This window comes from Salmo trutta, chromosome 20 (genome assembly GCF_901001165.1).
Source record: "Salmo trutta chromosome 20, fSalTru1.1, whole genome shotgun sequence".
Taxonomy (NCBI): Eukaryota; Metazoa; Chordata; class Actinopteri; order Salmoniformes; family Salmonidae; genus Salmo; species Salmo trutta.
Genome location: NC_042976.1, coordinates 27,622,882 through 27,639,983, shown reverse-complemented (window position 1 = coordinate 27,639,983; position 17,102 = coordinate 27,622,882). Strand labels below are relative to the sequence as shown.

Sequence of the window (17,102 nt, the reverse complement as noted above, 5' to 3'; positions counted from 1 at the left end):
ACACTCGGATGTGAAGATGTAAAACGTCATTCAAGGGCTGAGGGCTGTCTACTTTGAATTTGGAATGCTGCCCTAAACATACCCTCTTTCTCATAAAATTAGTTTACCAATATTCTCCAGCAGAGGGTGCACATCCCCTGCTTTATGGCAAGCACTCAACAGTATGCCAACAGATAGTTAATCTGTGTTTACAGTGGGAGCAAATGATGCATAGTGGGCAGAACAAGGAATGAGGTGGACAAAGTCATGCACGAGCTAGCAAGATCCTACTAGCGCATTGTAGCATGTATTTGCATATTTCCATTAGGGAACGCCTCCAATGTGAAGTGTGCGTGTGGGTAAACCCAAATAGACCTTGCACTCCTTTAAAACAATGCAATTTTTAAAAAACTTTGACAAAACGTCAAGTCTATAAAACTTAGTGCGCTGTGTTCATAACATATTCTAGTTTTAGGAACAGAAAAATGTTTCATCAATGAGATCATTTGCAGAATGTCGACCCAGTTTCAGCTAGTTCCAACCTCCCCCACAATCCGTGACTGGACTTTCTCTCACTACCATATTTGGTGATGATAAAACGTTCTAGACAGATGTTTCAGCTTTATAGCCCCTGTGTTGTGTCTGGGGTACCCCATTCTGTTTGTGAGTATACAGTATCATGTCACATCCTATGAAATTGACCAATACAAACAAACATACAGTAGTGTAAAGTACTTCAGTAAAAATACTTTAAAGTACTGCTTAAGTAGTTTTGGGGGGTATCTGTACTTTACTTTACTATATATATTGTTGACAACCTTTACTTCACTACATTCCTAAAAAGAATAATGCCCTTTTTACTCCATACATTTTCCCTGACACCCTACTGCCTCTGATCTAGCGGACTCGCCAAACAAAAATGCTTTGTTCGTAAGTGAATGTCTGATTGTTGGAGTGTGCCCCTGGTTTGCATAATATAAGAAATTTGAAATTATTAATACTTTTACTTTTGATACTTAAGTATATTTAAAACCAAATACTTTTAGACTTTTCCTCAAGTAGTATTTTACTGGGTGGCTTTCACTTTTACTTCAGTCGTTTTCTATTAAGGTATCTTTAGATTTACTCAAGAATGACATTTGAGTACTTTTTCCACCACTGCAAACACATTTTCCAACTCAAAAACAATTGATTAAATTCAAGAGTTTAGTAGTTATCTTAGTTCTCAGAGTCAAACTCTTGTCTCATGAATGTAAACACAGAGAATGGTGTGTGTGTGCTTCAAATCCTTTCCTCATTAACTCTGGATGTAGGTTTCAAATGTAAAGAATCTGTTTTTAATATATAATAAACTTGATATTTAAGTTCAATCATAAATATAAACTCAACAAAAACACTGTAATTACACATCAGTATTATATAAATTGAGATTTTGATTAAACATCTCAAAATTGCACTCTTCCCCATGATTTGCAGATGACAGGAGTGTGGGAACAGTCAAACGTGTGTTATGAGAGCAGTGGTATACAGTTGTGCTGACTACACAGCAAGTCATAGTTCTCATTGTGCAAATTGTGAAAATGCTAAACTGGAAAGATCATCTCTCATCTGCCCACATCTCTTTGGTGGTAGAAATGTCTGTTTTGGCCATTTTCTCACGTCAGTCAGGAGTGATCAGATCTGTGAGGTTTTCCTTTTGTAACAGAAGCCCTGTGTCATGTCCTCCGTCATTCCCCTGTTTACTGGATCCGTTTCTTCAACCTCAAAGTTCTCAGAGTGGCGTGCAGAGGTGTGTGTGTGTGTTATGTGAACAGGTCTGCAGAGGAGTTGTAGATTGAATTGACACTTTGTACATAGCTGGCGTAGGGTTCTACTTCCTCTACATAGTCCTGTGACTGAGAGAGAAACAGAGACTCATCACTATTTACAGTAAACTGCTATCTACGCAAAACATACAGGTATTAAGGTAATGTGACGTGACACAACGCAGGATATAGCTCATACATACCTGAGGAGCCTTGGGGCTGTGAATACACAGATACAGCTCTTTATTATACAAGCAATAACGTTGAACCAAATCATAAAAGATCAAAATCATTTGAATAATGAATATTCATACCTAGTTCTGCAGGGGTGTTTTCGTGTGAAGTATAAACCCCCCAGAATAGCCATGATGAAGCTTATAGTTCCCACGGAGATTATGACTAATCGCCAGGGTATGAAGATTTCTGACAGGGAGAGAAAATTATAAATAATCAGACTCAGAATACATTTCCCACTGGGCACACCACGTAATTTCAACATGAAAATTTGGGTAATATTTGGTTGAGACGTTAATCAATGAGATTTCAACGATTATTCACCTACTCTAAAAGACAGCCATAAGTTTGATGAATACCCAATGTGTTATCACTATGATTTTAACAATCTAAAAGCACAACCAAATTCCAATGGAAAAACAATGTCTGATTTTTGGTTTAGTTGTCATCTAAATGTGTATCACTGCACTTTCAACCATTTCAATGGGAAAACAATGTCAGATATTTTGTATTTATACAAAAGTACACAGTGCAAGTGATTATTGCTGTTCGAGATTCTGCCCAGATTATTATAGCAACTGTGAAGATCTCCACAGACCTGTGATCTTTGCATGCTATCTCGATCATGCACGCTTTCTATGATTACGTAAGAATATATTTATAGTTAGGCTACAGTAGGCAATGGATGTATTACTCATTTTAAGGTTGAATAAATACTGTTAGGCCTACATTAGTTTGTAAGACAGCCTTAACTATATGCTATGTATTTACTGTATAGTTATATTGAATAGTGTTTGATTGACAACGCAACCAGGGGAGGGCTTCCCTTTTATGGGTTCTTAACCAACCGTGCTATTTTGTTTGTTATTCGCATTGTTTGTAACTTATTTTGTACATAATGTTGCTGCTACCATCTCTTATGACCGAAAAAGAGCTTCTGGACATCAGAACAGCGATTACTAACCTTGAACTTGACAAATCATTTTTCTTTAATGAGGCGGACGGGAGGGATTTACTCCAGACACCCGAACAGGCCCTAATCCCGTCATTCTCAGGAGAAAGAGACAGAGGTTTTGCAGAAAGAGATCGGGGTGACATGTATATCCTACCAACGGGACATTAAAATCCGTAATATCTTATGTTTCACCGAGTCGTGGCTGAACGACGACATAAATAAAATACAGGTTATACGGGTTACACACTGTATCGGCAGGATAGAACAGCAGCCTCTGGTAAGACAAGGGGTGGCGGTCTATGTATATTTGTAAACAACAGCTGGTGCACGATATCTAAGGTAGTCTTGAGGTTTTGCTCACCTGAGGTAGAGTATCCCATGATAAGCTGTAGACAACACTATCTACCTGGAGAGTTTTCATCTATATTCTTCGTAGCTGTCTATTTACCACCACAAACCGATGCTGGCAATAAGACCGCACTCAAGGAGCTGTGTACGGCCATAAGCAAACAGGAAAATGCTCATCCCAAAGGCGGCGCTCCTAGTGGCAGGGGACTTTAATGCAGGGAAACGTAAATCAGTTTTACCTCATTTCTACCAGCATGTTAAATGTGCAACCAGAGGGAAAACAACTCTAGACCACTTTTACTCCACACACAGAGACACTTACAAAGCTCTCCCTCGACCTCCATTTGGCAAATCTGACCATGATACTATCCTCCTGATTCCTGCTTACAATCAAAAATTAAAGCAGGAAGCACCAGTGACTTGGTCAATAAAAAAGTGGTCAGATGAAGCAAAGCTACAGCTACAGGACTGTTTTGCAAGCACAGACTGGAATATGTTCCGGGACTCTTCAGATGGCATTGAGGAGTACACCACATCAGTCACTGGCTTCGTCAATAAGTGCATCGATGACGTCGTCCCTACAGTGAATGTACGTACATACCCCAACCAGAAGCCATGGACTACAGGCAACATCCGCACTGAGCTAAAGGGTAGAGCTGCTGCTTTCAAGGAGCGGGACTCTAACCCGGAAGCTTATAAGAAATCCTCCTATGCCCTCCAATGAACGATCAAACAGGCAAAGCCACAACACAGGACTAAGATCGAGTCGTACTACACCAGCTCCGACGCTCATCGGATGTGGCAGGGCTTGCAAACTATTACAGACTACAAAGGGAAGCACAGCCAAGAGCTGCCCAGTGACACAAGCCTACCAGACGAACTAAATGACTTCTTTGCTCGCTTCTAAGCAAGTAACAGTGAAACACATATGAGAGCATCAGCTGTTCCGGACGACTATGTGATCACGCTCTCTGAAGCTGATGTGAGTAAGACCTTTAACCTCTTACATCTACACGTTCCGCTAGCGGAACGTCTGCTCCAATATCCAATGATGGGCGGGGCGCGAAATTCAAACTCCTCTAAATCCGAAAACTTACACTTTTCAAACATATGACTATGTTACAGCTATTTAAAGACAAGACTCTCCTTTATCTAACCAAACTGTCCGATTTCAAAAAGGCTTTACAGCGAAAGCAAAACATTAGATTATGTCAGCAGAGTACCCAGCCAGGAATAATCACACAGCCATTTTTCAAGCTAGCATATCATGTCACATAAACCCAAACCATATCTAAATGCAGCACTAACCTTTGATGATCTTCATCAGATGACACACCTAGGACATTGTGTTATACAATACATGCATGTCTGTTCAATCAAGTTCATATTTATATCAAAAACCAGCTTTTTACATTAGCATGTGACGTTCAGAACTAGCATTCCCACCGAACACTTCCGGTGATTTTACTAAATTACTCACGATAAACGTTCACAAAAAGCATAACAATTATTTTAAGAATTATAGATACAGAACTCCTCTATGCACTCGATATGTCCGATTTTAAAATAGCTTTTCGGATGAAGCACATTTTGCAATAATGTAAGTACATAGCCCGGCGTTACAGGGCTAGCTATTTAGACACCCTGCAAGTTTAGCCTTCACCAAAATCACATTTCCTATAAGAAAAATGTTCTTACCTTGCTTGTTCTTCATCAGAATACACTGCCAGGACTTCTACTTCAATAACAAATGTAGGTTTGGTCCCAAATAATCCATCGTTATATCCAAACAGCGACGTTTTGTTCGTGCGTTCTAGACACTATCCCAACGCTAAATCTCGGCCACGAGCATGACGCAAAATATGACAAAAAATTTCTAAATATTCCATTACCGTACTTCGAAGCATGTCAACCGCTGTTTAAAACCAATATTTATGCAATTTATCTCGTAGAGAAGCGATAATATTCCGACCGGGAATCTGCCTGTCTGTAAACTGAGGAAAAAACCAAAAGCCGGGGGCGGGGCGTGTCACGCGCCTAAGGCTTAGTCCATTGACTGACCACTCAGCTTTTGCTCTCGTGTGCTTCAGCCAGGGCTTTGAATGACATCATTCCTGTTTTTCCCGGGCTGTGAGACTCCATTGTTGACGTGAGAAGTGTCACGTAAGAGCAGAGATCCTTTGTAAACGATAGAGAGAATCAAGAAGGGCAAGAAATGTTCAGACAGGGTACTTCCTGAACAGAAGCATCTCAGGTTTTTGCCTGCCATAGGAGTTCTGTTATACTCACAGACACCATTCAAACAGTTTCAGAAACTTTGGAGTGTTTTCTCTCCAAAGCTAATAATTATATGCATATTCCAGTTTCTGGGCAGGACTAATAATCAGATTAAATCGGGTACGTTTTTTATCCAGCCGTGAAATTACTGCCCCCTAGATGTAAGAGGTTAAACAGGACAGCATTCACAAGGCCGCAGAGCCTGGTGGAGTACCAGGACATATACTCCGAGCACGCGCTGAACAACTGGCAAGTGTCTTCACTGACATTTTCAACCTCTCCCTGTCTGAGTCTGTAATACCAACATGTTTCAAGCAGACAACCATAGTCCCTGTGACCAAGAACACGAAGGTAACCTGCCTAAATGACTACTGACCTGTAGCACTCACGTATGTAGCCCTTGAATTGCTTTGAAAGGCTGGTCATGGCTCACATCAACACAATTATCCCAGAAACCCTAGACCCACTCCAATTTGCATATCGCCCCAACAGATCCACAGATGATGCAATCTCTATTGCACTCCGCACTGCCCGTTCCCACCTGGACAAAAGGAACACCTATGTGAAAATGCTATTCATTGACTACAGCTCAGCGTTCAACACCATAGTGCACTCAAAGCTCATCACTAAGCTAAGGACCCTGGGACTAAACACCTCCCTCTGCAACTGGATCCTGGACTTCCTGACGGTCCGCCCCCAGGTGGTAAGGGTAGGTAACAACAAATCCGCCATGCTGATCCTCAACACGGGGGCCCCTCAGGGGTGTATGCTCAGTCCCCTCCTGTACTCCCTGTTCACTCATGACTGTACGGCCAGGCACGACTCCAACACTATTATTAAGTTTGCCGATGACACAACAGTGGTAGGCCTGATCACCGGCAATGACGAGACAGCCTATAAGGAGGAGGTCAGAGACCTGACCGTGTGGTGCAAGGACAACAACCTCTCCCTCAAAGTGATCAAGACAAGGGAGATGATTGTGGACTACAGGAAAAGGAGGACCGAGTACGCCCCCATTCGCATCGACGGGGCTGTAGTGGAGCAGGTTGAAAGCTTCAAGTTCCTTGGCATCCACATCACCGACAAACGAACATGGTCCAAGCACACTAAGACAGTTGTGAAGAGAGCATGACAAAACCTATTTCCCCTCAGGAGACTGAAAAGTTTTGGCATGGGTCCTCAGATCCTCAAAAGGTTCTACTGCTGCACCTTCAAGAGCATCCTGACTGGTTTCATCACTGCCTGGTATGGCACCTGTTCAGCCTCCGACCGCAAGGCACTACAGAGGGTAGTGAGTACGGCCCAGTACATAGTCATTAGCTCAGTTACCTTCACTTTCTTGTGAACAGGAACAATGGTGGCCCTCTTGATTACCAACAATGACGAGACGGCCGACAGGGAGGAGGTGAGGGCCCTCGGAGTGTGGTGTCAGGAAAATAACCTCACACTCAATGTCAACAAAGCAAAGGAGATGATTGTGGACTTCAGGAAACAGCAGAGGGAGCAGCCCCCTAGCCACATCGACGGGACAGTAGTGGAGAAGGTGGAAAGTTTTAAGTTCCTCGGCGTCCACATCACGGACAAGCTGAAATGGTCCACCCACACAGACAGCGTGGTGAAGAAGGCGCAGCAGCGCCTCTTCAACCTCAGGAGGCTGAAGAAATTCGGCTTGTCACCAAAAACACTCAAACTTTTACAGATGCACAATCGAGAGCATCCTGTCGGGCTGTATCACCGCTTGGTACGGCAACTGCTCCACCCACAATCGTAAGGCTCTCCAGAGGGTAGTGAGGTCTGCACAACGCATCACCGGGGGAAAACTACCTGCCCTCCAGGACACCTACACCACCCGATGTCACAGGAAGGCCAAAAGATCATCAAGGACAACAACCACCCGAGCCACTGCCTGTTCACCCCGCTATCATCCAGAAGGCAAGGTCGGTACAGGTGCATCAAAGCGGGGACCGAGAGACTGAAAAACAGCTTCTGTCTCAAGGCCATCAGACTGTTAAACAGCCATCACTAACATTGAGTGGCTGCTGCCAACATACTGATTCATCTCTAGCCACTTTAATAATGAAAAAATTTATGTAAGAAATGTATCACTAGCCACTTTAAACAATGCCACTTTATATAATGTTTACATACCCTACATTACTCATCTCATATGTATATACTGTACTCTATACCATCTACTGCATCTTGCCTATGCCGTTCGGCCATCGCTCATTCATATATTTTTATGTACATATTCTTATTCATTCCTTTACACTTGTGTGTATAAGGTAGTTGTTGTGAAATTGTTAGGTAAGATTACTTGTTAGATATTACTGCATGGTCGGAACTAGAAGTACAAGCATTTTGCTACACTCGCATTAACATCTGCTAACCATGTGTATGTGACAAATACTATTTTATTTTATTTGGGACCAAGCTTCCTTCCATCCAGGACTTCTATACCAGGCGGTGTCAGAGGAAGGCCCTAAAAATTGTCAGACTCCAGCCACCCTAGTCATAGACTGTTCTCTCTGCTATTTGCATTGCCCCCCCTCTTTTACGCTGCTACTCTCTGTTATTATCTATGCATTGTCATTTTAATAACTCTACCTACATGTACATACTACCTCAATTACCTTGATTTACCGGTGCCCCCCGCACATTGACTCTGTACCGGTACCCCCTATACAGTATATAGCCTTGCTATTGTTATTTTACTGCTGCTCTTTAATTATTTGTACCTTTTTTTCTTTTTTTTGTATTTTTCTTAAAACTGCATTGTTGGTTAAGGGCTTGTAAATAAGCATTTCACTGTTGTATTCGACGCATGTGACAAATAACATTTGATTTGATTTAAAGAAAATCGAAAGAAAGGATAGTTTTATCTGAGCAACTGGCTTAATCCTATTCTTTAACTATTATTTTTGGTTTAACTTAACTTGTCAACAATTTAATAGGCTATTTACTGTATTACAAAAGTGAATTGTGTTTGGTTGTCAACGCAACATTTGAGGGGTATTCAGACCCCTTGACTTTTTTACACTTTTTGTTAGGTTACAGCCTTATTCTACAATAGATTAAATTATTTTTTCCACTCATCAATCTACTGTACGCCCAATACACCATAAAGACAAAGCAAAAATGTACAATCTTTGCTAATTTCTAAAATTAAAAACATTAAATATGACATTTACATAAGTATTCAGACCCAATACTCAGTACTTTGTTGAAGCTCCTTTGGCAGCGATTACAGCCTCAAGTCTTCTTGGGTATGACGCTACAAAATTGGCACACCAGTATTTGGGGAGTTTTTCCCATTCTTCTCTGCAGATCCTCTCAAGCTCTGTCAGGTTGGATGGAAAGTGTTGCTGCACAGCTATTTTCAGATCTTTCCATAGATATTTGATCGGGTTCAAGTTCGGGCACTGGCTGGGCCACTCAAGGACATTCAGAGACTTGTCCCATAGCCACTCCTGCTTTGTCTTGGCTGTGTGCTTAGGGTCTTTGTCCTGTTGGAAGGTGAAACTTCACCCCAGTCTGAGGTCCTGAGCACTCTGGAGCAGATTTTCATTAAGGATCTCTCTGTACTTTGCTCTGTTCACCTTTGCCTCGATCTTGACTAGTCTCCTAGTCCCTGCCACTGACAGACATCCCCACAGCATGATGCTGCCACCACCATGCTTCACTGTAGGGATAGTGCCAGGTTTCCTCCAGAAGTGGCTCTTGGCATTCAGGCCAAAGAGTTCAATCTTGCTTTCATCAGACCAGAGAATATTGTTTCTCATGGTCTGAGAGTCTTTTGGTGCCTTTTGGCAAACTCCAAGCGGGCTGTCATGTGCCTTTTACTGAGAAGGGGCTTCAGTCTGGCCACTCTACCATAAAGGCCTAATTGGTTGAGTGCAACAGAGATGGTTGTCCTTCTGGAAAGTTCTCTAGAGCTCTGTCAGAGTGACCATTGGGTTCTTGGTCACCTCCCTGACCAAGGCCCTCCCTCCCCCGATTGCTCAGTTTGGCTGGGCGGCCAGCTCTAGGAAGTCTTACTGGTTCCAAACTTCTTCCATTTAACAATGATGGAGGCCATTGTTTTCTTGGGGACTTTCAATGCTTCAGAAATGTTTTGGTACCCTTCCCCAGATCTGTGCCTTGACACGATCCTTTCTTGGAGCTTTACGGGCAATTCCTTTGACCTCATGGCTTGGTTTTTGTCTGACATGCACTGTCAACTGTGGGACCTCATATAGACAGGTGTGTGCCTTTCCAAATTATGTCCAAACAATTGAATTTACCACAGGTGGACTCCAATCAAGCTGTAGAAACATTTCAAGGATGATCAACGGAGACAGGATTCGCCTGAGCTCAATTTTGAGTCTGATAGCAAAGGGTCTGAATACTTTTTATTTGTAATACATTTCTGTTTTAGCTACATCATTATGGGGTATTGCATAGAATTTTATTTTATTTAATCTATTTTAGAAAAAGGCTATAACGTAACAAAATGTGGAAAAAGTCAAGGGGTCTGAATACTTTCCGAAGGCAGTGTATATTTTGTGCCACTGACTTAGGGCTCTATTCAATCCGCATTGTGGAAGTTCAGCTTTACAGCGCGATTGAAATTTAGAGGCAATGTTCCCACTTTGGCTGAGATTGCACTCACAGTAAACACTGCATATGTTGGCTCAATCGAAAATTACATAAAAAATTCTAGTGCAGAGTGGATAACGCTTCAGCTTTACAAATTGAATAGTGCCCTTAGTCTGGCTTTAATTCCAGTAGGTCTACAAATGTATAATTGATATGTTGGGTTCATGTCTCCATCTCAAACCGGAATCGAAGTTAAAAAATAGGACTAAATCTAATCAAACGTTATTTAAAGTGCATTTAAAGTTTCATTTCATTTAGTCAGATTCTTTAACTTAGATTTTTGGATGAGATGGAGACGTGAATCCAACACATTAATGAGTAAATTTGAAATCAAACCAAGATTGAAACCCTAGGCCTATATGTATTGTCTATTTTTCGTTTAACGCTGGGTTGTATTGAAACAATAGCTGTTGATGACTTTGCAAATGCTATACAATATATATAGGCCTAAATCTAATTTGTTATGATACAGTGTATGACTTATAAAGGATGGTTACATTTCATTTGCTCTGTCACACATATCCTTTGGAATGACTTCGATATCAACAATGAAAATACACTGCTCAAAAAAATAAAGGGAACACTTAAACAACACAATGTAACTTCAAGTCAATCACACTTCTGTGAAATCAAACTGTCCACTTAGGAAGCAACACTGATTGACAATACATTTCACATGCTGTTGTGGAAATTATAGGCAATTAGCAAGACACCCCCAATAAAGGAGTGGTTCTGCAGGTGGGGACCACAGACCACTTCTCAGTTCCTATGCTTCCTGGCTGATGTTTTGGTCACTTTTGAATGCTGGCGGTGCTTTCACTCTAGTGGTAGCATGAGACGGAGTCTACATCCCACACAAGTGGCTCAGGTAGTGCAGCTCATCCAGGATGGCACATCAATGCGAGCTGTGGCAAGGTTTGCTGTGTCTGTCAGCGTAGTGTCCAGAGCATGGAGGCGCTACCAGGAGACAGGCCAGTACATCAGGAGACGTGGAGGAGGCCGTAGGAGGGCAACAACCCAGCAGCAGGACCGCTACCTCCGCCTTTGTGCAAGGAGGAGCAGGAGGAGCACTGCCAGAGCCCTGCAAAATGACCTCCAGCAGGCCACAAATGTGCATGTGTCTGCTCAAACGGTCAGAAACAGACTCCATGAGGGTGGTATGAGGGCCCGGCGTCCACAGGTGGGGGTTGTGCTTACAGCCCAACACCGTGCAGGACGTTTGGTATTTGCCAGAGAACACCAAGATTGGCAAATTCGCCACTGACGCCCTGTGCTCTTCACAGATGAAAGCAGGTTCACACTGAGCACATGTGACAGACGTGACAGAGTGGAGACGCCGTGGAGAACGTTCTGCTGCCTGCAACATCCTCCAGCATGACCGGTTTGGCGGTGGGTCAGTCATGGTGTGGGGTGGCATTTCTTTGGGGGCCGCACAGCCCTCCATGTGCTCGCCAGAGGTAGCCTGACTGCCATTAGGTACCGAGATGAGATCCTCAGACCCCTTGTGAGACCATATGCTGGTGCGGTTGGCCCTGGGTTCCTCCTAATGCAAGGCAATGCTAGACCTCATGTGGCTGGAGTGTGTCAGCAGTTCCTGCAAGAGGAAGGCATTGATGCTATGGACTGGCCCGCCCGTTCCCCAGACCTGAATCCAATTGAGCACATCTGGGACATCATGTCTCGCTCCATCCACCAACGCCACGTTGCACCACAGACTGTCCAGGAGTTGGCGGATGCTTTAGTCCAGGTCTGGGAGGAGATCCCTCGGGAGACCATCCGCCACCTCATCAGGAGCATGCCCAGGCGTTGTAGGGAGGTCATACAGGCATGAGGAGGCCACACACACTACTGAGCCTCATTTTGACTTGTTTTAAGGACATTACATCAAAGTTGGATCAGCCTGTAGTGTGGTTTTCCACTTTAATTTTGAGTGTGACTCCAAATCCAGACCTCCATGGGTTGATAAATTGGATTTCCAGAAAAAAGCATTTAATAAGATTATTTCATTCATTCAGATCTAGGATGTGTTATTTTAGTGTTCTCTTTATTTTTTTGAGCAGTATATTTAGTTATTAAGAGATCTCCTTATAATCATTCTCACAGTAGCACATTGGTAGTAGTCAATGGCAAATATCAAAGCTTAAGCAGGCCTGGGTTTGGTTAAAACCCTGGATGGGAGACAAAATGAATAGATGTTAGATAGATCAACTCTGCAGTAGGTGCTGCCCAGCCTTTAGTTTTTTTCGGATAGTGGACATAACGTTGAAGATCTGACATTGTTTCAAAGGTACATATTCAACATATTTTATACAAGGTTTGTTTATGCTGAAAATTGGTTACAATGATGACTAGAGCCCTTGGGGATTCTTTGGTTGAAATTTCACCCTCAAAACAAGTTGGTTACTTTTTTCAATTCCAATGTATTTTCCATGTAGATTCTACGTCACAAGTAAACTTTGTCAATAGACTCTGAAGGATTTTATTGACTAAAAAAGCGACGATGTTCACTCCTATTCTAAAAGAGTGAGATATTAGTCCTTCTAAATTCTAAATAGTCAGTCTGTACCTGGTGTCACCATATGCACCTCTTCCCAGGAGGGATGTATGACAGCACAAGTCAGGTTGCCCGTAGCAATCCCCTCAGGCAGGACCAATCGACTCTCTACTTTGTTGAAGCCATCTAGGTTCAATGTGGTGGTTGAAGTAGAGTTCCATTTTTCACTCCAGGAGATGGAGGCAGCTGGTTTCCCCCCTTCAGCTAAACACACAGCCACCTGCCTACTGCCCTCCCACTCTAGCCAGGCAGACACACTGGGAGGGGCTGCACACAGGGGGAATAGGGGGGAAATAGGCATATTGAGAACAACACAGGTATTTTGTATTTTGCAGTATAGAGAAATTAAAGCACACAGAAGTCATGCTAAATTGTACAGATCTATGAAGGTTTCTTACCTATTAGTGATACATCAATGTTTGAAGTGTAGCTTCCTGCTTTGTACACCGACTCACAATGGTAGATTCCCTCATCTCTCTTTGAGAACCCTGGAATCTGCAGGTAGGATTCACCCCTGGATGTGTTGAGCATGGCTTTTCCATCATTGCATGTGTTCAGATTTAGGTTATCATTACTAGATGATATTTGACACTTTATTCCATCCAGGTTTAGTTTCCAGATGGTGTACATCATCTCACTCCAAGTCTTATTGCTGCACTTTAAGATGGCATTACTCCCCAGGTGGAAATGTTCACTCCTGGCATCTAAAGAAATACTATTAAAATAACTACTTCAAAGAATTGTACTTATGTAAATAAAAAATACTTTTGGATAAATGGACAGTAAATGAATCAATGGTTTCATATCAAATGCATGTGTGATACAGTTGTATGAGTATTATGAAAGGCCTACGTATATGTATCATTATCTTTTTACAATACATACAGAGGAGCTTGATGTGGCTATGTCGGATATTCAGCCCTATCAGAGTCATGCAGACTATCAGGCCTCATTCCAAGGAACAGGAAACTTTTATGCATCATTTCCTCTTTCTCCTCTCCTAAAACATAAAGCCCTATCTCTCTCTCTGACCAAAAATGTGGCAACATGCTAATGCAGGCTCATAGTGGCGATTAAATAGGTTTGGTAAAAAAAATGTATGTTTTACCAATGACTCCGTGTTGTTGGCCTAGAGGAACAATGGAGGTGAGGAAAGGGGAAGTGTGAGAGATCACAGAAATGTTGTGGTTATATCCTGAGAGAATGATCAAAGTGCATGTTAGTGGCAGATCATGTTAGCAAAATGTTAAGCATTCAACATCATCAATTAAACATGATTTCATCAAGTGTAAGTTCAATCAATAGAAAAGCATGCCTTAAGATAGGATAGGATAGGATATAGTAATCCTTCTAACCCCCCCCCCAAAAAAAGATATAGATGTACTATTGTAAAGTGGTTGTTCCACTGGATATCATAAGGTGAATGCACCAATTTGTAAGTCGCTCTGGATAAGAGCGTCTGCTAAATGACATAAATGTAAATGTCTTAGTTGATCAGCAAAACAGTCTTGAGGAAGAAAAGTGGGTTGTCGGTAATTTGAAAGCCAATGTCTTATAAAATTTGTCTTACAAAAAAGTGATAGTTGAACAGTTGGAGGTTATTAGTCATTATTATAAAGTTTGGTTTGTTAGTTAAGTGTTTAAAAAAAAAAGCAGAACATAAAACTTTCCACTCTTAAAATAGCTCCCAATGTTATCATAAGATGTGATATCATGGGAGGATGACTGCTAGGTTACGGAAGTTTCTGAAGTGGGATGTGTTCTGGGTCACACACTGCTCTTTCATTCTTGTTGATGTTTACTTTAGACAAGTGTAGAACTTCTGTGGTGGTTACAGAAACCCACAGGACCCCCATACACTGCCTGATTAGTAATGTCACTTTCCCCCTAACATGCCTCAAATCAATCTCCTCTCAAATACAGGGGAAAATATGTTAGTTCATCTGTAAACCATGCCACACCAACACACACTAGTCTCTACCGTGTGATACGCTGCATGTTCCTTCCCGTGGTAGAAAACAATGGAACCTTTTGTTTAAAACATCTTTGTATAATCACCCAAATCTGTTCCACTGACTTTGTCTTCAGTTTGACCACAACAGAGTAGTCAGAACAGAACTCTCGATATACATGGCATAGAAATCTAGAACCCTTGGGGATTCTACCAGCAGCTGACAGAGTATACAATTTAGACCGTGGGACTCCTTAGTCAGAGCAGTATGAAAATATAAAACATCTATTTTTTATCAGTTTTTTTTGGTCATAAAATAAATATTTTGACTGTATGATATAATCATATCTATTTTAGGGTATCTATAGATAAAATGCTTTGAATGTTTTACGAATAATTTAACCCTTTACACCAGTGGTCACTAACTGATCTCCAAAGCATTCCTAGTCGATCCCCAAACATTTTTGCAAAAAACCCAACGCAAATAATTGACTTCCGATTTATTTTTTAATTGCACTGTTGGCGGTAGGTGGAGAGTATATGCACCTACAGGCCTACCTACAGGCCTACCACTGGCCAATCAGATAGCTCAGATCACCGTGTCTGCACAGTTTCCTTGAGCCATAGACTGTAAAAAGAAGCATTGGATGCACAGCAAAGTTGATACTGTGAGATTTAAAAACGTTTAAAGCCATGACTAGAGAGAGACTGCTGTTTTTATGAGTAAGTTCATGTTTAAGTTGTTATTCAGCACTGTCAACAATTTAAGCCATAACATGCATGTTCTCCCTACTTTCACTCACGCTACAACCAGCGCTGCAGCTGCAATGAAGGAGTATAACAAAGTGTTCCAATAAGCTTGGGTTATTATTAGCGGCTTGTGTCTTTTTTAATATCGAGGAATATTTAACTTTCTCTGGTCATAGGAGTAACAACATGAATTGGTGCATGAGGCAGAAATAAGGCAATGTGACTTGATTTTTTGCCATCAGTTTGAAGACTGTGTCCTTTTATCTCAGCGGAGGGAGAGCAGAGGGACGGTGAGTCGGGTGACAGGCAGCCTCACTGCTGCTCCCTCCCTCCCCTCAGACTGACCATTAGAGCAAGGCCATTAGTTCAGTAAAAGAAATATATAATTATAATAATACAACGGATTATATATTACCAGAGTGATCATATGCCTAACATTTTTTTATATAATTTCAAAATGGTCTGAGAAGAACAACATTGGCAGGGAAATTCAAGCATAGCCGATATGCAGTGGTAATATATTGGGCCTATAGCCTACTGCACAAACCTTGTTGCTACAGAACTGTACTTATTTGGTTAATGTTGAATAGGTTTACGTTTATTAAGTAATGTTTTTTAAAAAACAGAGCGGTTTGCATTTTAATTCAGAAAGTGATCTTGACTCAGAAAAGGTTGGTGACCACTGCTTTAAACTGGACTCAGAATAAACCAAAACCAGCCAGATAAACAAAATGAAGTGATGAGATCAAAATGAAGGGATGAGATTCTCAAACCTGTTTCTAAGCTCCAGGATGCAGAAACAGCCAGAAGAGAGATGACTCCTATTATCAATGTCTTCCCCATCTCTCTGGTTGTTCTATATGGCTCCTGACAATACTCCTGTACTCCTCAAGACACTGCTACTCGTTCCACCTGTCCCCCCCAAAAACCAAATTCCTAAACTCCCCCCTTGGACACTATACCGTTATCCCTGAACCCTAAAACTGTCTGTATTATTGTTCCATTCTGTCTCCTCTTGTCTCAATGTGTTATAACTGTACTGTTTAAACTGTCTCAATGCTCTCTTCTCTTTCCTCCAATCTCTAAATCTGAGTTGATATCAGCTCTCTGGCTCTGTCCTGATCTACATATTTGACTCCTTTACTGATGTTACTGTAACAAGCCCCTAAAAAAACGAAATAATCCCTCCCTCTCTCTTCCCCTACTTCCTCTGTACAGCTCTCTCGTTCTCATTCTCCCACACACGGTGACGGTTGTTGACTCAGACGCCTGTTTCCTCTCCCGCTTGTCACATAACCACAGAGTGCCACACAGTCTTTAAAGTCTCTGAAACAGCAATAACTGCAGGTACCCTGCCAAAACTCTTAAAAACACTGGTTATCATACTTCTGTCATTCTGTTCCAAGTCACGGATTTTGATTTGTCCAATGGACCCTAACATGTAGTTCCTCTTTCTTAAGTTATTTTTTTAACTTGCTATCGCCCCCACAATAATTATCTTCGTAAATAAATATTACTATTTATGTAATAGAACATATCAGATTGTAAACTCAAAAACCACATACAGAAAATGGTCTAATGTTCCCTATTGTTGATTTTTCAGTGTAATGA

General features: G+C 41.7%; 1 protein-coding gene across 5 annotated transcripts; it reads right to left on the bottom strand.

The window, feature by feature from the left end:
• Positions 1 to 1,293: 1,293 nt before the first annotated feature.
• On the bottom strand, positions 1,294 to 16,755 carry si:ch211-214p13.9 (cell surface glycoprotein CD200 receptor 1-A). 5 transcript variants are annotated; one of them, XM_029702792.1, is made up of 7 exons: positions 16,265 to 16,755; positions 13,899 to 13,985; positions 13,189 to 13,323; positions 12,803 to 13,057; positions 2,099 to 2,207; positions 1,988 to 2,003; positions 1,294 to 1,874 (listed from the first exon to the last, which is right to left on the bottom strand). In XM_029702792.1, the coding sequence occupies exons 1-7, from the start codon at positions 16,332 to 16,334 to the stop codon at positions 1,782 to 1,784; spliced, it is 765 nt and encodes a 254-aa protein (XP_029558652.1). In that variant the 5' UTR covers positions 16,335 to 16,755; the 3' UTR covers positions 1,294 to 1,781. The 5 variants fall into 5 exon arrangements, with proteins under 5 accessions (XP_029558652.1, XP_029558650.1, XP_029558649.1 ...); XM_029702790.1 differs by having other exon boundaries at positions 13,189 to 13,494; positions 13,899 to 13,919; XM_029702789.1 differs by having other exon boundaries at positions 13,189 to 13,494; positions 16,265 to 16,750.
• Between the last annotated feature and the right edge of the window lie 347 nt (positions 16,756 to 17,102).

Coding starts and splice junctions, on each gene's coding strand:
- si:ch211-214p13.9 (XM_029702789.1), bottom strand. CDS start 16,334: ATGGGGAAGACATTGATAATAGGAGTCATCTCTCTTCTGGCTGTTTCT. Junction 13,495..13,898: donor CCAACAACACGGAGTCATTG/GTAAAACATACA, acceptor GTATTTCTTTAG/ATGCCAGGAGTGAACATTTC. Junction 2,208..12,802: donor GGTGCATATGGTGACACCAG/GTACAGACTGAC, acceptor TCTCCCTGTCAG/AAATCTTCATACCCTGGCGA.